This window comes from Micrasema longulum, unplaced genomic scaffold, assembly GCF_059751315.1.
Source record: "Micrasema longulum isolate JH-2025_06_02 unplaced genomic scaffold, ASM5975131v1 h1tg000657l, whole genome shotgun sequence".
In the NCBI taxonomy this organism is placed as follows: Eukaryota; Metazoa; Arthropoda; class Insecta; order Trichoptera; family Brachycentridae; genus Micrasema; species Micrasema longulum.
Genome location: NW_028277853.1, coordinates 745889 through 769387, shown reverse-complemented (window position 1 = coordinate 769387; position 23499 = coordinate 745889). Strand labels below are relative to the sequence as shown.

Here is a 23499-nt window from a genome sequence, read left to right as displayed (position 1 = left end):
GTGGTGGTAAGTCCGCCTCGCAGTGTAGTGATTACCGCGTTCTCCTAGCATGCTTTAGGTCCCGGGTTTGATTCCTGTCCAGGTTGATATAAAATACTGGTTTTAGAGGTGGTTTTACACTGCAATATATTATCAATCCCCGAAGCGTAAAACTAACCAAATGCCGTATCATGTGTTTGCTTAACGGCATTCTTTTCATACAAGATGACTTTCAAAAGGACACTAATAGTTCCCGGGTGACGTCATAATGGCCATTATATTAACTAGTAAAATTATGACCTATGGGACACTAAAACTCCCTCCCTCTCTTTCATGTTAAATATTCCTCCAAGGGTATGAGCTAAGGTACTTGTACTCAGGATATTTATCTTTATTTACTATTCACAGTATTCCGCGTCCTAATTATGAGAGGTTGTAAGATCCCAAAAAGGAGGAATAGGAGAATTTCAACGATTTTGATAAAATAAATTTAAATAAAAATATTTATTTTTTTAAATTTTGTTTATTGACCGATGAGTGCTTCCGCCCAAGTTGGCATTATTAAGACTGATCAATCGTTTCAACTTACTCGTATAAACTATTTTTTAACAAATTTTTGGGAGATAAGAACATCAGGTAAGTATTTTATTTTAGGTACAGATATAATTATGTTAGTTTACATATTTATTTTTTTCTTTCAGTTTAAAACCTTAAAAGAGTTTTTTTCTGTATTTATCATTTTTCAGTTTCATATATTTTTTCGTTTTCATATATTTTTTCAGTTACATATAAGATAAGTTATTTTTTGTTTTGTACACCATTTTGCGAAAAGGACCTTAATTAAATTGTTATGGTATTTGTTACAATCAATATTGTGTAAAATTTCCGCAAACCAAGTTTTGTAAAATTTCAATTGGAAATAAACGTAAAAATGGCATTCAATAAAAAATGATACAAACGCCAGCCATAAATAATTCGTTTTATATTTTTGTTTTGTAACACCTTAACGATAAAGTTTAAGATTCTGACTTCTGTAAATTTGTAAAAAGAGAAAATGAATTGTATAAATAAATATTTACATGTTAAATTAGATATACGTTTGACGTGATAATTACTTTTAACACTTAATTTTAAAAATAGGTGTATGAAGTAGGAATTTAATTTTCAGTTTTCATTAAATTTAATCTTTAATACCAAGTTATATTTTTTTATCGATAATTCTATAACTGGTAATATTTTATTCTTTTATATAGTTTATCTTTTTTAGACTTTCTTAATTTGTTAATTAATAATATTGTTTTAAATGCTTTGTATTACTTATAATTATGCTTACATGCATGTATATTTAATTGTTTATGTATATAATTATGCTAACATGTATGTATATTTAATTGTATTTGTAACTAATATGTAAAAGGCACTAAGTGCCGTTTATTTCAATAAAATAAAAAATAAAAAATAGTTGTAAACCCCTGAGCTTTTAGCATGAGACAGTTTGTATTATACCAATGGATGTAAAATTACGTAATTTTACCAAAAAGCGCGGTAAACTACCGCAACTTTTCGGTAATTTTCACAAATGACGGTAATTTTTCCGTGAAAAATGGACACTATTTATTTATTTATCTTACCTAGACGTACAGTTTTGGCTTTATTCGGACAAATATGTAAGTTGAAGAGTAAAAACTGTTTTCTGATCTTAAAATGACGTAATTTTTCAAATCGCGAACCAAAAATTTTTTGATTAGTCTTTTGATATTTTGTGTCATCTGACATAACTGTCACTTTTGAATCCGAACGTATAGATATTGAGATTATATGGCTAGATGCTGCCCTATTAAAATATGTCAGCATCTTGCAATGAAAACATTAAAAAAATTGTAGTATTATTTTTCCACCTTTTTTAATATCTTCCAGAGTGTAAATATTGAGATGTCAAAATAGCCGGCTTTGTAATACCTCGGTAGATAAACACAAACGAATGTTAAGCACCGCCATGGTAATTGTTAAAAGTCGTAAAAAAATCATGTTAAAGCAAGCATTTGTTGCTTTAATTGGGATTTATTTGAGTTTACAATCGCTTTGAAGTAGACACTTTTTACCACAGAAGCCCATTTAAAATACAAAAAATAACTATTTAAAGCTTTAATTAAGTAAGGAAAGCGGAGTACAGTGTCAGCGTCAATTATCGGTTGAACTCGATCATATGACGTCAGAGATGACAAGTCGGTAGAACATACCAAGGTAGATAGAGATAGTACAGAAGTTTAGGATACCATCTCGGTATGTACTGATGAAGAAAGCGTTTGTAATTAACCCCCTGGATCACATTATGCACATTTGTGTGAGAAAGATATAAGTTTACATATTTTGCAATAATTCATTACCCAGAAGCTGTCAGTGTTATTATTTTATTTTAAAGTATATTTAAGTAAAAATATACTATACTTAAATATACAACTACTATAATTGTGTAGGTACTAATTCAATAAATGTTATCGTATGCCATGAACTAACATTTGTTGAGTGCTTTTATACAAATTTAACCACATATTTGTCATATTTTCCACAGTTGCAGTATAATTAAAGCATTCAAGTAATTGTTAGTACGTTTGCACGTCATACAATGAATAAAAACAATAAAAATATATAATAAATTACAATTCACCCTGAGTAATTTTATCGTACCATGTTGATTTGTACGATAGTCTAAAATGGGCCAATGATTCAATTTAATACAGGACAGAAGTCCCATGAAGTTGGAATATGGAAAATTCTCAAAAAACATAAAGGTTATAAAATGAATAAATCTAAATTGTACGAAACGGCAACGAAAAAACAGATGAGTTTTTTTTGTTATAGATAAGACTTCTTGTACGTTACACGTGCTTTATGTGGGTGTAGGTGTTTATGTAACAAATTGCAACATGTATCTTTACTTTTTTCTAAATTAGCGGACTTTAGTTGAAAAGTAATATCTTCCAACAGGCAGTTAATTGATGTTATTTTTTATTGCATCTAACGTCCATAACACAAACTTATCTCGTTCAGATTATATGTAGTTAATCTTGCAATATTGCGCAGTGAACTGACTCTAGAAATATTTAAACGCTGAGGGAAATTGCATTTTAATAACGAAAATAAAATATGATGGAAACTTAAAATGTCTATTCTGTTATTCTGAATCAGGTTTGTTAATTATTTTCACACGGGGTGATAAACAAATCTAAGCATTTAAAATTCCCGTTTAAAGTTTCATGAACAAGAGGGATGGTAGGATGTTTCAGAGATTAGTTTTAAAATTTACAATATAGAAAGGATCAGAAGCTCAGTCACAAATAACTATCGACGTGCTTAAAAACATGCTAAGCATTTCAGCGATCACAATGAACAATGATGAACATGTTTTAGTTATCGCAGTCATAAGTCAACGCGTGTGCAATTTCTAAGTCAACGCTCGTGTTGGTTTATTTTATGTTTTCCTCGTAAATAAATACAGTTCATTGGCAAAAAATCGGCGTTTACTATAAAAAATAATACAACGTATTGCATTCGCAAAATAGTAAGGAGTATCTAATACAAAATAGTGACAATTAAATTACAATTACTATGTCGACTGCTTTCCTTGGCATTTCGGCTAAATGCAATAAATAGCATAAAAATAGCAGTTTTGGAATATATGCCATATTTACAACGGTGAAATTCAAATATGTGATTGCGCAGCAGGATTATGCGTCGCAAAACGTAAATATTTTGACATTGAATATTAGGTATTCACGGATGCTCCATCGTGATCGCGAATACGATAAACAACCGTGGTGAGAAATTGTTATCACGTCGCTTATCAGTACGCCGATAGTTATTTGTGATTGAGCTACTGTTTGGTTAATTATTTTCACACGGGGTGATAAACAAATTCAGGCATTTAAAATTCACGTTTAAAGTTTCGCGAACACGAGGGATGGTAGGATGTTCCAGAGATTACTTTTAAGGTTTACAATATAGAAAGGCTCAGACGGTTAGGTTGGTTTGGATGGGACACGCTTAGCAAGAGGACTAATTGAATCCAGCGAATCAAACTTACTCAGATGCGATGTATGTCGATATTACGGTGTTGTATGTTCATCGGTATCGTAACATTATCCCTATCGATTGGGTAACTTGTAACGCAGTTTAAATTAGAATCTACATTCATGTGCACAGTAAAAATACTTTCCTCCACGTCCCGAAACCGTTTTAAAGACAGTAGACTAACTGACTTAGGTAAGCCTTAGACTTAGGAAGACTTTTTTATCGGTTTCACTTTTGCAAAAAAGCAAGGTTTTTTTTAAATGAAAGAGTTAGTTTTTTAAAACTATAAATTTCATGTATCGTGATTTTAATTGAATTTAACTTTTCTACTATCACTATCCCTTTCACTGTGTGTTTGGTTAATTATATGGAAGGCTTTTGTCAGACTTATTGTCAATCATCCTAATAACCAAATTGCAATCACGAACGGTAGCAAAAACTGTATTTACTTGTATCACAATAGCCAATAAAAAATATTGTAATTCTATCAATTTAATCAAATCGGATTAGATTAGTATTATCATTATTAAAAAATTCTTAACTCCGTAGCCCTTCATATAATTCACTAAAATAAGTACCGCTTGTTTAAAGATTATTAACTACTTCAATTTAATCAAGTCACATTGAAAGGATTGTTAGGAGGTAGGCTCTACCTTTGAAAATTTCAACACCAAGAGTTAGCAACACTACTTTTATGTCCGGATCACTCAGACTAGGTTCCAACCGTGCACTATGCCCGGATTACTCAGACTGGATTCCAATCGTGAAATAATACTAATATGTTTATGATATTGCGCGTCGTTAATCGCATTATCTTGTGGAAAATTGTCCAACAACGACTCGAAAGTTGATTTCACATTAGTTATGGCTTGGATTTGTTACTATATTATTCAGAAATCTATCAGAACCGTCAACATCTTTACGCAAAACACCATCCTATACCTATGGACCAAGGGTCTGTATTTCCTTCTCCTTTATCTACACCTTTCAGCTAGCGGATTTAGCCTTTAAAATACTAGATCTGTATGCTCGCCGAACGAAAGGCGTCTGCCAGAGCTCCGTTTTTTTTTCGTCTTCCAACCTACGAATCGATCTTTTGAAAATTATTTTCAGTGTTGTCAATTTTTCAATCCACCATAGGGTACTAGGTGGGCCAACCAGTTTTGATCTACCGAGACTTTTGTCAGATGACAAAACAATACTTTTGTTAAAATAGTCCCTAAGAGACAAGTTCATTCGAGCTAATCTTATGAAAAAGTTAATAAGTTACTCCTTAACCACGTCACCAAAATTATACCCGACAACAAGCCGTGTACAAAAATACCAAATTTTGCGCGAGTTAGTTATACAGTCGGGCACGCAGAGGCAGAAAGTTCACCTTTACGAACTTTCTAGCACAAAACATTCTTCATAATGCCAGGAGACATCAAAGTAAGGGCGATATTACTCTCACTATTAGAGCTCACAAAAGTTTTCAACTGACCTTCTGAATTCGAAAGGATCAAACCAGAACCGGCTACAAGGTCTTCAACTGCCTCCTGCCTGGGCTTTCAATATGAGCCCATATTAAACCAGAGGGGTGACTTTGCATTAAAATCCCCCAAATCTATATATGTAAGACCATACTAGTACCCCCCCCCCCCCACCAACAGCTATAACGGTCGACTGCAGCCCTTAAATGTGAGGCCCAACTAGTTGTTAGTGTTTTAAATATCCGAAAACAGCAACCCCAGACCACTCACAGACAAAGTTATACAGGTTCTATAATTGTCGGACAAGAGACAAAACACCAGAGATCTCAGTGAGGGATTGCCTATTGCAATCTGCAGAGATTGCAATAGGCAATCCCTCACTAGGAGCGGTCCCGGATGTTTTCCTATTTCAATAATCTTGACGGTATCATCGAAATTAGGGGTCTTTCAAGCATAGGTATATTAGTCATGTATAAGATCAATATCCAGATGTGGATTCTATAATACGTTGCAGCTCTGACGTAACCGCTCTAGATCTCGCTAAATTTACATGCCCGAATCTCAGTTAAAAATTATTTGCCATTATCGGTATGACGGATAGTCTGCTCCATAGTAGCCCTGTGAGATGGGCATCCATATACACAATATGCGGGGGATTCTTTATAATTCATCGGTATATGTATGAATTATAAAATACATGTATCATCATTTACAGGTAATATACGCCTGCACAGTGGTCTATTTCAGTGGTTTCCAAACTTATTATGCCCTCGGACCCAATTTTGTGGGTTAAACGGTTTGTGGTCGCGTGGTTAGTGTCGCTTACGCAGCAAAGCTTCGACGTTCGAGCCTCGCTCTACCACAACTTGATTATCAACAAAAAAATCATTTTCTAATAGTGAGTCATTTAAAACTTGTTGAAAGCGGGTCAAAATTGAGATGTTTGGGTGGATCATAAGAAAGCAAAAATATTTTTTTTTCAAAAAAAATGAAGAAAAATTTGACTATGAACCCTAAACAAAATAACTCATACATCTTCCTAGTGGCAAAAAAAAATTGCTTTGATGATTTGAATGGTGATAGGTGACGTAAAAATAATACACGAATAAAACATTTCGGTATTTAAAATAGTAGTTATTTAAATAATGATTTTTTGTTAAAACTTATTGCAACAAAGAGGGAAAACATTTTTGAGAATGAAATATGGAAGTCTAGGCTTTTACAAGGCTTATGACTTGTAATTGGCTGGTTTAAGTGGTTTAATTGGCCAGTCTGCAAGCATTTGGACATACTCAAACATTTTTCAATATTTTTTTTGTTTTCAAATACAAAAGCACATTCATTTTTAATGAGATGGGATAATATGAAATTATTTATGTTCGGCTCGATGTTCGTAACATTCTTAAGTCTTCACGAGCACTAATTCGCGGTCGGTATCTTGAGATTCATAACTGTACGAAATCGGGACGGAAAAGCAATCAACAGCTTCTGTACAGTGACCCATAATGCAGGATATAATATTAGTATTTGCTTTTGTAACCACAATTTGTGGTACCCTTGTTCAAATATTGGTTTCAGCTCCTGATTAGTGGCAAATTCAAAGTGTTCCTCCAGTATTAGTAAGGATTCATCTGAGTTTATGGGTCTACTCGTGAAAGTGTGAACACCCAATTAGAGATGCTTAAATGAAAAATGTCTTCAGATCTTCGGTCGAGGTCAGAATGAATAGCCGTTAAGTGTTGACAATAAGCAATCAAATCTTCAACTCGTTAAAATATTATTCGATAAAAATATGAATTTAATAATACTTCTGATTGAACGACATCTGTTATTTTTCTTTTTAAATAATATACTTACTTTTCAACAAACGAAGAATTAAAAAAAAAAAGTTTTTAGACGACAGTAGCGAAATCAACTTAAAAGACGGTAAAAAATATTCATTTCCGAAACGGTTTATAATTTCACTCTTTTTTTACAGCCCTTAAGGTGTTCTACCCCCTGAGTTTTTTTACGTCAAGTATTTGGTCATCGTGAATATTTATTGTTATGGAGATTGTATAAGTATTTTTGAGCCCTATTAATGTCTTCTTGTATTTTAAATTCATAACTTAATTCATTCTCATTGATGAACAATATCTAAACATAACAAATTGTGATTATTATACAAATGTCGTATGTACGAGTATTGTTTGTGAACCATAATAAATAAAATAATCAAAGTTATATTTCATCATCATCATCATTCCATTTAAGCACCTAATAGAGCATAGGGCACTGCATTGAAACACCAATCGCAGCGATCATTTTTGTTACATAAAGGTAAGATGATTGGTCTTACGCTTCAGGTACCAGTCCAGGGACTTTGAAATATTCTGGTGCGAAAACACCCCTTTAAATAAATATTTCATATCAACCATGTCGGGAATCGAGCTCGAGACCTCTTTCATAATAGGGAAACGCGCTGATCATTACATCAAGTGGCCGAGTTATATTTTGTTGAGGGTCATTTTTGTTAAAGTATTTTAATGCACTATTTATCAGTATTATGTTTCTTAATATTGCAAGTCAATTATTTACTAATTTTCTTGAAAAATAATTTCCAGTAACCAATTTTTAAGAAAATATTTTGTTTTGTGTACATAATGTAGTAATACACTTTAGATAGAACGAGGTGAAGATTTGCTTGGTTATTATCAATAAAGTAGTTCCACGGACCCCTGGGGGTCCGAAGAAACCACTTTGGGAACCACTGGTCGTTATGAATATTATTTTTGAAGCAAAATGTGTTTAATCCAATAAAATTATATTTCTTTGTATTTTTAATACAAAGGAAGGCACAATAAAATATTTGAAATAAAAAGACCTTAACATATCGCTGCTTAAAAACAAAAAGGCCACAAATCAAAAACCGCGAAATTTCGCTTCATAGCAAAAATGAGAATTCAATCGGTGATATTTTTCGATAAGAAAAAGACTCCCATGGATTTTGCGTTATAAATGACCCAAATCCCGCAACAGCCCTTTTGATATTTGTGTTCTGGTGGCTAATTTCAGAGAGAAACCGCCATCACCGCCGCTTTTAGGGTGATGGTTAACAGAAATCTCTATATCTATATATGTAATGATATTAAAAACATAAAAAAAACAAAAGCTTATTCATGTTAAAAACTTTGATTGAACTCAACTGAAAAAAGTCAAATTTAAATTTGTGGCCCTTTTGAATTTCGGTAGCGATATGTACCGCGACTTGGGACCAAAATTTATCTGGATTTAGCCAAATTCACTGGAATTACAGGCGCGTAATAATTTTTTTATTAATTTTATTGAATGTAAAAAGTAGTAGTAAATAACACAAAAACATGAAAACTTAATTTAATAATAAATTAAAAGATCACCCTATAAGTGGATTAAGGGTATTTTGATATTATACCTATATGCTCATGTCCAATAAACGCACGCCTCGCTATGACACGCACTATTGCAGCCTTCGGAAGATTACACAGACACATAAATATGCACATGTTTGTATGTATTGTTCGCCTCAACTTTAGTTGCGTTAGCCATACGAGAGTAGCTCCATGATCCGAGACTGTGTGAATTGAAGAACCAAGAGATATCCTATATGACAACGAACCCTAACCCCCTATTCTGTGTCCTGTGACTATACCAATCAAATTGATCAAATCATGCTAAGTTAATTTAATTTGATATAAAAGCTAAAGAGATCTATCTCGCATTTTTTTTTGTTTTTCTTAGATAATATAAAAAAAAAATTAACAATGGAGGGTTCAGTTTTAATGTATTTGATAGGGTAAAAGGGCGTAAGCATAGGTTTTTTCGCGCTGAGCTAAGAGTTAATATTAACAATGTTTTGAGTATGTCCATTTGGACATTTGCTTGTAGACTGGATGGATTTTCTCCATAAAGTTATTCATTTTTAAATCTGTTGCAACAGAGAGGGAAAACTTTTTTCAGAAGCGAATATGGAAGTCTAGGCATTTACAGGACTTACGACTCGTCATTTAGAGATTTAAGTGGCTGCTTTATACACTTCAGTTATAATATTTAACATAATAAATCACAAAGTTACTGCTTCAGATATTAACAAACGATAGTTTAAAGGCTGTTTACATTTTAACACGATGAAATGTATATTTTCCAAGTAATATACATTTTCATGGTATAAATAAATTAAAATGATTTATCAGTCATTTTGAAATGGATTTATATTATTAAGTTCGAAGCATTTAGAGAGTCGAGTTGGAACTGTTTGCGTAAGATAATGATCCGGGGTGATCCGCGTCTCTAGTCTCCACCAGTGTAAATATTGCTGGAGAATTTTCTCAAAGGAGCGCCCCTGGGAATGTTTAGCGAATTCGTTTTGAAAGGAGTTATTTAAAAGAGTTAAAGATGTTCAATATTAGAAGAGTGAGGCTATTAATTCAAATAATAAAACAATTTATAATATCGGTATACAGTATATAGATTATAGATAGTCACCAGGTTAAATAGCAAAAATACAAAATATATAATTCTGAATTTTAAAAACGTTTAAAAAAGAATTAAAATATGAAAAGCTGTATCAAAAAAAGTCTGAATGAATTATAAACCAACAGAAATTGAGCAGACCATTAAAAAATCACCGAGATTACGTATGTATAAGATAATCCCTTTAGAAAGCGGATAAGTTGAGTCGTGGTATTTTGTTTGATAAAAGAAGTATGTTCTTTCATGCGTTCAATCAAAGAAGATATCTTCGTAAAACATCATTTCATTTTAAAAATAATTTGAGTATTAGAGTAAAGATGAGACGAAAATGTATAAAATACTTCAAAGGCAAATAATACGCCAAGAATTTAGGATCTACAAAAAAATGTAAGAATACTCACAGCTTTAGCAGTTTGGGCGGACAGCGTATCTGGGTATTGGATCAGAGCTTGGAATGAATCTGAAAAAAAAAGGAACAATAAATGTTTTGGATTTTATAAAATGTGCCAACAAAACAGGTATTTTCATGACATAAAATTGTATTAGCAGGTTACATTACAGGTTGTTACATACTAAAAAATAAGACCCTTCAGGCCTCATTCTATGATAGGTGGGTAGATAAAATAAAAAAAGGAATAGCCTGTAAGAAAAGGTCGACACATCTCGATAGAAAACCTTGACAACTTCCGAATTTTTCGACTTCGAAGTTTAATACTACTATCCCTGATCTTACCAGCGTCAAATTTCGAAGCAGTAATAGACCGCAGCATTAACAAATCAAAGTTAGAACTGGAAGAAATCATAGAAAAATAACCTTTTGAATACGTGTAGACAATTATAGACAGCTACAGGGCCAGCATTGAATAGAAAAATAATTATATGGATTCGAAGACACTGGCTTTCACTGACACTGGTAATATTGTGTTGCCCTCAATAATTTGAAAAAAAATAAAAAAATCACGATACACACGCAATACTTCATGTAAGAAGAAGCATCCACTTCATTTTCAATCTCAAAAAGTATGACAATGTATCACCTTTTCACTCCAAACTCTAGTGGCTTCGTTTTTATCAGCGCACAATCTGTCAATCTCTCTCACTTCTTTATAATATTTTTCACAACCCTTGCGCTCTGAAATATCTAGCTGAAAATTTCATTTACCTTTCTGATCATGGTCTTATGCTTCGCTCTTCTTATGACGGAACACTTTCCATTCCTCAACATGGCACATTATTTTCCAGCTATTCTCTTTCCGTTTAAGATGTTAGACTTTGGAATTAGCTACTTCTTCATATAAAAAATGCACTTCCTCTAACCACCTTCAAAAAACGAGTGAAACATTACTTTATATCCTCAGAATCCTGAACTCCCTGTATTATCTGTTTTTTTTAATATATATTTTTATCTCTTTTCTTTCCTTGGTTCCTCTTTCTCTCTCCTTCCAAACTCATTATCTGTTTTCACATTCCTCATCAATTAAAAAAAAAAGGTGCAATTTTGAATTAATTAGGGTTTTTTTTTCATGTATGCATCTTTTTGATATGTATTTTCGGTTTTTAGTGCACATTTTTGACCAGCAATTATTTTGACCTGTCTGTTTTTTGGTTAGCTGGAAGATATTGCTTTCAGCAATAAGTCCACCAAAGTACTTATTCCTTGTGCTTGAAGCTTTACATAAATATACATATATCCTTGTTTCATATTTATTTCTGTGCAACTCGTTACTATAGATACGACAGTGGCTGTACTGCTATTCCAAACGCTCTCGCGGCCGTGCAAAACACTTTTATCTCGCGTATTTTGTATGTTAACACGCGAGATAAAAGCTTCTTCTACGACCTTGAAAATGTTTGGAATAGCAGCCCTGGTAGGTGTCAAAATGTTGAAAAATGAACTGAAAATTTTACTTCGTATTTATTTTGTAAGTGGGACTATGTTAACGAATGAAATAATATAATAAATCCACACATCGGTTATTTATTTTTTAAATTTGTTTTATTTATTCATTTTCTCACACATTCCGTTTTGTTTATCACAATAGCAGTTCAATTAGAGTTTTTTTTTTTAACACGACGGTATAATAATGCGTGGCGTCACGTCCGTTTATGACGAAAATCCGTTGGAGAGTGAAGGCACGGAAGAAAATTACCCACGAATCGAAACACCATTTCTTGACTTTTAAATTATTATACAAATAACATAATAATACATATAAAAATATTTTTAAAAACATAATATTTTTCAGGATTTTAGACAAAAAGCTAATAGGGAAATATAATGTTTTTCATACATTTTTACAGTAAAAAAGGCCTATGAAATACTGTCCAGTATAATATATATTTTTAAAAATTATTAGTGGCATAAAATATATTTTTGAATCTGTAATTTTGAATTCTTGCAAAAACGGTCATTCCATAGGCCATGCCCCTAATACGTAACAATTCATATTTATTTGTTCCTGACCGTTTATTTTTTTATGAACATTGTCACGAATCTTGACGTCACAACTACCGAGGCCAAACATGTCGCGTTTTTATAGCAACGTATTTTTATTACATTTATGTATGAAAACATTTGTCCACAATATCCATATCGATTTCGAAAATATAATTAACGGTTCTAAATCCATTTCATATATTTTTATCGGTATTCGTATTATGTGATATTTCCCTATTGACAGGGACAACCTAATTTTTTTACAAAAAAATCGACTTTATGAAATAAGATTTCTAAAGATACAAATAATTAACCGAAATGTGCATTCACTTCATGGTTAAATTGTAAATTACTACGTAATTAAAAAAGTCATAATACAGTAGCGCCGTTGGCGTAGGGGTGATTTTCACAAAATGACGCTGTAGAAATTATCGTTAGTAATTATTATATAAGTAATAAAAATTGTAGGAGCATTATTTTCATTTATGTGAACGTAAGCAAAACATTTGAAAGAAAATATCTGAATTCAACACGATCCGGCCGATTCTGAGGAAATACTATATGTATAGTTGTCAGTGGAGAGTAATGAGCTAAAATTAACGTTTCCAAAAATACGTCGTTTCGCGAAAGAACAAAACACTAGCCGAGTAGGTAATTGAGTTTTGCAAAGCACTTCAAAGAGGTAAATCAAGCAGATCTTTGGATATTTTAATGGCCGGAAACGACAATAAACTGAACCGCCAATATAGTCCCAGCTGAACAATGCGTACTCATACCACGCGTTTACCCGGTACTTGCACTTGTGTGCATGAAGATTATTAATATACCAAAGGGGATACAATGTGACGACGTTCACAATACATATATAATCTGAATATAAAGAAAAGAAGATGTAAAAAAATAATATTTCACACGAAAAAAGTATTGAAAAGAAAATTGATTAGTTGCTGTATCTCGACATAAATATAAATTTTGATCAGCATGAATAACGTTACCACGTTCTATCACTGACGCATACACATATGTATATTGATTTATTGATTTACACGCCCAATGGGCTTTTACATATTTTAGAAATTACATTTAAGTGCAGCAGTGAAACATAAGTATGTAAGTTTGGTAAAAATAAAAGATAACATAAGAAAAGCTAAAAGATACAATAATAGGTAAAAATCAGGAAATGTACCAACATAGGTATATGGTACATAGAAAAATATTTTTAAAATTTACATATGAAAACATACACGCATACATATACATACATATAAGTTTATACATTATTAAAGAGATACACGAGAAAAAGAAATAGTAAATAAAGAAAAATATTAAGAAATTTTACATAAATTAATTTATAACCTTTTGAATACTTAACCTATATTTATATAAAGACAGACAAAATATATCAACTTCACCATACTCGTTACCTAACCGGTGTAGTCTAGGTATTGGTGAATTGTAATAATAATTGTGACTGCCAGGAGATTCAAAAAATAACGTTAGCTGCCGAATGTATATAAACAAATGAGTAATTTATATTATCATAATTATGAATAATAATAATACTCTAGCAGCTATTAAGCTGATGCGTGTATATCAAGTGTACATCGTTATTGAACATTATAAATTGATGTGTGCATCTAGGCGGTTTTTGAACATCTTATCTGAACTAACACCGATCACTCTCACGGGAGGTCCATTCCATTTCTCCATAACTCGGTTCGTCAGGAAGTTCTTCCTGGAGTTGGATGAGAAAGGAGGTAGTGTTTAGTTTCAATGAGTGACCTCTGAGATGGCGGTTTTCATTCATAGTGAACATTGATTTCAACTTATGTACATTATATTGCTCAGTTAAGATTTTGAACGTTCCAATCAAGTCGGCACGCTGCCTCCGCTCTTCCAGTGAACTTAACCATGCATACTTATGCATATATAATAAATAGAGTAAATATTGCGTTGCCTTCAACAATTTGAAAAAAAAAACAGAAGCGATATCCATGACGACACTAGTGTGAAAGAGTTATACATATTTCCATAGTCCATGTTTTTGTGTTCCTCGTTACGATAGCAACTACACTGGCTGTCAGTGTATCATAATTAAACAAACAAACAAACCATCATGGCGAGTCCCGTGGGACCAGGCAGAGGATAGAACGTCATGTCACCCTGTCTTCGCATACAGAGCTCGCCCCATACACGCCGATTATTCCGACTTTTGGTATGTCCATATTTATGTGTTTGTTAAATTTGGTTATGCCATGTCTTTCTTAGTCTTCTTCGTTTACAGCGTCATTGGCATCGTAAATCCTATTAGCCGTTCTTTCGCCGTCCATTCGCTCTACATGTCCAAACAGACGCGGCCCTCTTTTCTTGATTTTGTCGATAATGCTTGTCTCAGCTTTACACAATGCACGAATGTCGACATTTGTTCACGCATCAAACATAGTTTTACGACACATTCGCCTAAGAGATTGCATTTCGGCAGCATTCAGTCTGCTTTAATCCCTTTTTTTGCATTTCCATACCTCACTTCCATGCATAAAGGTCAGTACCAGGATTCAATCGTGAACAGTTAATTTTCCCTCGTAAATGTACTTAAAGTGTACTTAAAAAAATATTATCTACGTATTGTCTGCATAATCAATCAATTAGATTATATTTATGAATAAACGGATAATGTATTTGTTTTGTTTTAAGTGACAAAAGAATACAGGCATTTTTTAACCACCCACGAAGAAATTGTCATGCCTAGCATAATTTCCTATCCCGATAAAGGTCTATCAGGTAAGGAAGGCAATTACCCAAGAACCGGGTTGTGGTCCTGTGGCTAATGTCGCGGAATCAAGGATCAGAGGTCCGAGGTTCGAGCCCCGCTTTACTTTCCATTTTCTAACAGTCAGTTATTCAAAACTTGTTGAAAATGACCCCAGTAATTGAGATATTCGGGTAAATCATAAAGACGCAAATGCTTATTTTTTCTTTAAAAAAAAAAGTAAAATGCATTATCTTCGCGCTTGTAACGATTCAAGATTCTAATCAAACAAAAAAGTTTTTTCAATGCACTGTTCTGTTCTTATGTTTGGATTTAAAAACAATTGAATTTATTATTTAACCTTTAATGATTGATGAATAAAGAGTTAATTAATTAAGTGAACTACAAAAAACAGGCTCTCTGAACAATAAGATGCTTGGCAAAAAACAGGCCAAAGCGCTTTTGATAAATTTAACAACTGAGAAAAATACGTAGCTATTAAATATTCATAAATTAAAAAAGGTGTTATTATAAAAACGAAATTTGTTTTTTTTTTATCAAAAAATATATTCTATAATAACATACTGTATCTAATTTAGGTATACGAATGAATTATTACCTATTCAGTATTTAGCAGGAGTAAAATTATTTCTAAAAAAATGATCACATTTTTTATTAATTTACTAAATCTATATTCCTCCTATAAATTTGATAATTTAGAAGTTTAATATATTCAAGTGATATCATTAATAAATATGAAATGTATTTTCACTTAATAAATTCACCTTTTCGATGAAAAAGTAATGAAAATGCTTTCAAAGGGCATTCCAAACTAAATTCAAGTTTTAATTTACGGTAATCGATTTTTTTTATGAAATCATTAAACTCTCAATTAGCGTAAGTAAAAAGTTTATTAAAGATCATAAAAAATATATTGCTGCTCTTAAATTATTCGCTTGGCAAGAAGATATATTATCTACTCTACTTACAATTCTTTCAATAAGTTATATCATCATCAACATTTAATTTCCGGTTCCCAGTTGAAGCATATAGTATCCATAAACAACCTCTGTTTACTCTTATGTGTCATCTCGAGTCATGTCGGCGTCCCAGAGATCCACTGACCATAGCAATAAACAAAAAAATTGTACCGATAGTTTTAAATAAATTAATTAAAAACAATGGGGGTTTGAACTCAGCAATATTATGATGGGTGCATTATGAAATCACCTTCTTTGGAAGAGTAGCGTATTGTAATTATTATGGATAATTTACATAGCGCCGTTTTTGTAACTTAACGCCTCAAGGGCGCTTCACTTAAGTGATTCTATGAAATATTGAATTAAAAAAAATAATTGTTTATTCATATATTTATTTATACATTTTATCATATTATATACATTTTTTGTACACTTTGACGAGCTAACAAGGATATACCCCGTTTCAAGCTAGGCAATTTCATTTTAATAACTAATAATAATTTACAAGTTAATAGAAAGAACATAAAAACTTAATACGTACACATATATAAATATACATATATATATATATATATACATACACATGCATACACATATACATACATAAAAATATATATACATACATAAATACACCATATAATTTTTTTTCAATTTTTAAATAATTTATTGCCCAAAAAAATTATGTTCAAAACTCGTTTATTTATAGCGGCTCCAAGTTTAATTTACTTTGTCCCCATTTAGATATTTTCAATAAAAACATTTGTGACTTCGAAAAAGAACTTTTTGAAATACTGTAAAATAAAACATTTGTCAGTGTAAAAAGTTTATATTCCTTTAAATATGTTTATTTTATTAGATCTAAATTTTGAACTGGTCAACTATATTATGAAAATCCCTGTCCTCCAATCCTCCACTCTATTTCCTCATCCCTTAACCTTCTTACGGGCTCTTTTTTTTTCTCATGTCTTATATAATATATTATTTTTCTCTTTACTGTGTAACAAGTTCTCTCATTATATTTGTGAAAAACTTTAACTGGATGGATGTTCTAATTTTTATATTCTTATAATATAACATCTGTTGTTTTTCCCTAATAAATGAAAATAAAAATAAAAATACATACGCACACACACATACATATGCCCATGCGCATACAAATACATACCAACATATAAAGTGCCAAATTTAATTGATATATGCGAAACTTCGTGATTGCCTTTTGTATTTTATTAATTATTCTTTATTTTTATTTTCAACATTCAGTAAAAATAATTTGACAATTTAAGTGAAGCATTTTTTAAATAAATCAGTAATATTTTAAACAATTTTTTTTGATTTATTTTTTTAAAATTAAAGAGATCCGATGGGTTTTATGTTTTTTATCGAAATATTACTTCACTCTTGCAATTTCGCACTTCTGCTGGGGAGCATTCCATTCCCATGTAGCTGATCTAAGCGTAAATGTGTTTTAAACAGCGCTGTGAAGTGATTTATACATAACTCAAAAGAGTTTGTTTTCCACCCTCTGTCGTGCCGTAGCCAGTGTTATTACAGAAGTAGTGGAGTGATATAACTAAACTTAGAGATTCCAAAAATAAGTCTTGATGCGGTGATATCACAGCTTGGTCATTCTTTTTGCGCAATACGGTGATCTCGTTATTAACCCAGGTTCTTAGACACCCTCTTGTTCCCACACCTTGGTCGTTAACTAGTGTAAAGGGTCGACAATCTAAGTGATAATCTAATCAATAATAAAAATATTATACCAAATATTAAAACATTTAAATCTATGTATATCAATATTTAAATGCATTGTAAAAATGATAAAATTGCATAACTATAACAATAGTAACAAATAAATACACATAAGTAGCCAAAAACATTGACGAAATACAAACATCAATATAAAAAAGAAAAACATTTTTGAACATAGAGAAACGTTTCAGAAATATATTGGGAGAGAAAAAAAGAAATCAGGCTCGTAACAATCAAGATCTGAACCAAATATATCAGCCTATCCTCATACTGATTACCATATCTGTGGAGCCTAAAGATAGACGAGTGCATGTGATAGTTGGTCTTAGAACTTGCAGAGTAAAAAGGGGATCTGTGGCGGGTATGTCGACCAGGTACACGGAAACACACCAGCTCCATCAAATCTAGACAGTCAATGAATGAATTGACCACTTTGTTTTTCCAAAGAAAACAATTGATTATGATTAAATAAAGCAGCTGGAATATGAAGTATAAAAATAATTTATTTTAGATATTTCTTCTGGACGCGCTTAAGTGAATCAGAATGTACACTGTAATGGGGCGACCGGACTGGATAAATATATTCTAAACGACTTCTAACCATGAAGCAACAAAGTGACTTGATTGGTGTGATATTTTTAAATTTACTAGTAACCTTGCAAATAAATCCCAACATACTTAGCGCTCCATTTGAGATCTTGTCAATGTATCCAATAATCTTAAACATGCATCTAAGTTGTTATGAGAATTGGAGCTGAAATTTGTTTAAAAATTTAGTACAAATAACAGATTTGTATAAAAAGGGCTCGTTTTTGTGCAAGTGGGTACTCGTATATCTTCCGTATCCTATGTTGCGATCGGATGAACCTACCCACTGGCACTGCTCACACGACCACACGAGGGACCTCGGGGGAAAGAAAGTTGGCGAATCGAAAAATGAATAAAATATTCGTATTTATGTAGTTCGTTCCACATAATTTAGGAGTCAGATTCAACTAGTTTCTTACCATACTAAATACCATGAAATTGAGTTTCCACTGAACGTTTTTCACTTAAACGTACCCCCGTTTCTCGTATGTCGCAATAAATTTCATATTATATGGTACATAAAACGATTTAATCTCTTTGAAAATTTACCTCGAAAAACCTCAAGGGAAATGAGGAAAAAAATACAGTTTTTGTGACATGTGGCTATCATATGGTACAGCGGTTCCCGACCTTTTTGAGGCTATTACACATAATTTGGGTTATTAAATGTACGTATAGATAATGCTCTTATTAAAAGTCAATATAGAAACAATGCAAAGAGATAGTTAACTTTAAAAAATAAGACATAAACAACCAATTACAAATTGGACAAATAAAATAACATCGTCAGTTCCATACACTGTTGTCTTCTATGTACGCATTGGATTACCATAATAAGACAAAAAATATTAAATCTACTGTACATATTACATAAACACCACATTTTACACACATTACTCCATAAGCCACACTCCACATTCCATATTCACAACAATGGAGACACTAATACGAGTACAAATAAAGTCACATATTCTCGTTACATTTTGTTGTCCTGTTCAGAAAATTGTATTATGTAATATAATGTTGTGTACGTAATTGAGGTTTTGATAAGTTTACATATTTTTTTGTAATAATGTCATTGTGTCATTGTAATAATGGCAGAGGTGCGAGGCTGTGAAAGTGAAGTGATGTTTCGGAAAAAACTTAAAACCTACTTGTTCTCTAAATCATTTGAATAAATCCGTAGCATGTGACAACAAAATAAATTTATTATATAAATAAAACACGAGTGATACTTAAATCCACAAATTTGGAATATCCAGTGACCGGTTTCATCGCTTTCGCGACATCTTCGAGACTGGTATCTTTATTAAAGAGTTAAATGTATTTATACAAAACAGAGGTAAGGATAGATAATTCAAAGTTATATGTAAGTAAATTAAATAAAGTTATTTTTATCTTAAGGGTCATTGTCAAAAAAAATTCTTTGGGTTAACTAATGAGTTGATATAATGCTGTTTTAATGAGTTTAAGTATTTTATTTTATTTTTGGTGTCCCATCCTTCGTGAGTGTGGTTTTGTAAATAATGATTAAAATAGCATTATATCAACTCATTAGTTAACCTATGAACTTCCATCAAGAATTTTCACTTACAAACTTAAATGTTTTAGAAAATAAATTGTTTTAATTAAATTACAAATTTAAAAGCTTCAATTAAATTAATTTAACAATATAATCATTATGTTAAGCGCCCTTGAGGTATTTTATTACGAAAATGGCGCTGTATAAGTTATCCATAATAATAATAATAAAAAATGTATTATATCAAAATAACACTGCGTGCACAGCAATAAATATAAATCGATAATTAGCATTTTTCTGAAGTACGCTATTTATGTGAGTTTTTAATTTATTTCTCAAAGCTAATGTACATGAATATCGGAGCAACAGAGAGCAGCCATCACCTCGAAAACACTTGTCCAGAGTTCTGGTTCTATTTCACGCCCATAACTGGATTCTTCATCCGTCTGAACACATAGAGTATAGAAAAGGTACTCTAAAACAATATTCTGAGTAAGTAAATTCGTTTTTAGTGAAATTATTAGATCCTAGATTTCCTGGAAACGGCATCGTCAGAAATAAAGCTCCTACAGGGCTTCAGATTACATAAAGCCCCCGAATCACCGCGATCCTATTTTATTTAGGATGGGAATATTTCAATCGAAGCCCGCCTGCGATATATTTCTCTAGAGATGCAATCCGTCACAAATCCTTCGGGATGAAGGAATAAGGTACAAGTATGATAAATACTACGAGGCTTTATAAATTTGTTCATTGCCGTGCTCGATATTGCAATAATTTCTTTGGGATCTTGTTGGTTCAAACACTGAAGTACTTTTTGAAAATGTTTCTTGTGACGTTAATAGTACCGCGACCACAGTCACAAAAATATTATGATGGCCATGTGGTTTTACATAAATATGTATAATCAACCCTCCTATAACGTGATTAATTCGTCCCATTTTGCATTACATGCATAGAGGAAAAAGGGACACTTGATAACCGCTTCAGTTTTTTTGTTGTACCTTTTCTCATTCTGTGATTGTAGTGATTTTTTGCAACTAAATAGGTGGCAAATATATTACAAAATGTGAATAACTGTTTTTATAAAAAAACTTATTAAACAAACAAGGTTGTGGTCCCGTGGCTAGTGTTGCGGACACACGGGTCAGAGGTGCTAGGTTCGAACCCCACTCTACTCCAACTTGGTTTCCATTTTCTAATAGTGAGTTATTTACAACACATAGAAAATGACCGAAGAAATTGAAGTATTTGGGTAAATTATAAGTAAGTTGAAATTTATTTTTCTTTAAAAAATAGAAAAAAAGTCCGGCAAGGGAAAAAGGATCAATTTCCCTACAGTTAGGGTGAGTTGTTCCCCCCACGAGAGTGATTTGTTCCCTAAATACTGTTGTGGAAAATTTCATTAGACAAACCATGAAAGTCATAAATAAAGCTCTATTTTATGAAACAAAAGAAAAAAAATACCAAATAAAATGATTTTTTTGGGCTCTCTTATCCACTACTGCTTGTTTTTTATATTTTATATTTTGGAGATCAACCAATAAGTGGAAACTATTATAATTATGATCAGTTTTAATGATAAAAAAAAAGAATAAAAAAAACATTATTTAAATTAAACACAGATACAAAAAATATTTCAATACCTATTTCGGGAACTAGTATCCCACAGTAAAAGGGATCAAGTAACCCTATTACTTGTCAAGTAAATTTTTTGCACATTAAACCATAACTACAAACAAGATTGAGCATTTGCTAACAAAAAAATAAATCTGAAACATAGATTTAATGAATACAGCAATCACTCACCTTTACGAAAAAGATGATACCGAAGTTAAAAGATTGAGAAAAATCGTTTCAAAATTGTCAAAAATAGTTCAGTCAGACGTGTTCCTAACTCAATTGATTTTGACAGCTCTGAATGAACTCTGACTTCTATGGTAAATGTCATGTAGCCAGTGTTGCCAACATGGGAAGAAAATTTAAATAAAGTTAAGAAATATTGCTAGGTCAACAAGTCTCCCGAGGGATCAAGTGTCCATCTTTTCACCCATATAAAAAAATATTTCTCGAAGTTTTGAAGAATACATTTAATAAATGTATATAAACATAAAACAAACGGAAATGACTTTTTGTCAAACAAACAAACCATCACGCCGTTTCCCCGTAAGGGGTAGGCAGAGAGAATAGAACGCCATATCACTCTGTTTTTGCATATATCCTTCGCTTCATCTACATTCATACATCTTCTCATGCACGCACGTCGATTATTCCTATTCTTGACATGTCAATCATCAAGTATTTGATGAACTTGATCGTGACATGTCTTCCTCGTTTTCTGCATCTATCAACATTAGCATCGTAGATCCTTTTAGCCGTTCTTTCGCTGTCCATTCGCTCTAAATGTCCAAACCAACGCAGCACCCCTTTCTTGATTCTGTCGATAATGCATGTCTCAGCCTTAAACAGTTCACACATCTCGACATTTGTGCAATTGGAAAATAATAATAGAAGTAGGTTAAATGCTGTCGAAATGCGATCCCTCAGATGAATGTGTAGTAAAACAAAATATGATAGGTGCACAAATTACTTTTTGTAATTTTACATGTTTGAGTGTAGGTTTATTAAATATGGAACGTAGTTCATATTATGTAGAATTCTAAAAATAATATTTGAAACGAAAAACCTCATTTCATACATATAACATGTTTTTCATTCATAATTGTCATATGTTTTTCATTTAACCCTTTTTTTCTAATAGGTCGAAAATCCTATTCACTTTCCGAATTTCTATCATGATTTTCGAAAGAAGTTTTATTCTTTGATTCCAAAACCTCTTTATATGGAGCAAAAGATAAACTTTTCAAGTCGTTTATGTAGCTGGAATGTCTTGTACTAAAAACGCGTTTTATGGAAATCGCGTTATAGGAGGGTTGACTGTAAGTTGTATATAATGCCGTGCGGTCGGTCATCGAGGAAAGGGTCAAAGAGTAGACTCAAAAGAGTGGAATTACCAGATATAAGAATCAGAATAACCATATTTACATCAAAGGAACATGAAAATTTATTGAGAAGTTTGGCTGGAAAATATCGAAAGTCAAAACAAAATAATGTATTTGGAAAACAATAGGTAATATTTAAGAAATAACGTAATTATAAAAGTGCAAAATGAGTTTATGATATTTGTGTCGTTAGCATTCTTTTCTGTCGTTCGCGAATGCGGATCGCATAACAGCGTCTATCATCGTTTCACAGTCAACTCCTTAAAGCACATAAATGGTACATGGATATATATTATACTGCAAGATAAACGCTGTTTTGTAATTTATTTATTACGATACATACGCCAGTTTGACAATCGTATAGCTACGACTGCGACACGGCAATTGTTTAATAATATACTTTATTTTTCTGAAATAAATGATTAAAATGCGCTGTCATAGTTAAACATCGTAGTT

At 32.0% G+C, this 23499-nt stretch overlaps 1 protein-coding gene across 13 annotated transcripts in view; it reads right to left on the bottom strand.

Moving 5' to 3' along the window:
- heph (polypyrimidine tract-binding protein 1 heph) overlaps window positions 1-23499 on the bottom strand; it is a 728190-nt gene that overhangs the window by 31485 nt on the left and 673206 nt on the right. For all 13 annotated transcript variants that reach the window (XR_015822765.1, XR_015822764.1, XM_088229267.1 and 10 more), the window contains one exon: window positions 10412-10470. Coding sequence is in view for 11 of the 13 variants with exons in the window: in XM_088229267.1 (XP_088085393.1) it covers window positions 10412-10470 (59 nt within the window). In the remaining 2 variants the exon portion in view is untranslated. The remainder of the gene's footprint in view (window positions 1-10411; window positions 10471-23499) is intronic.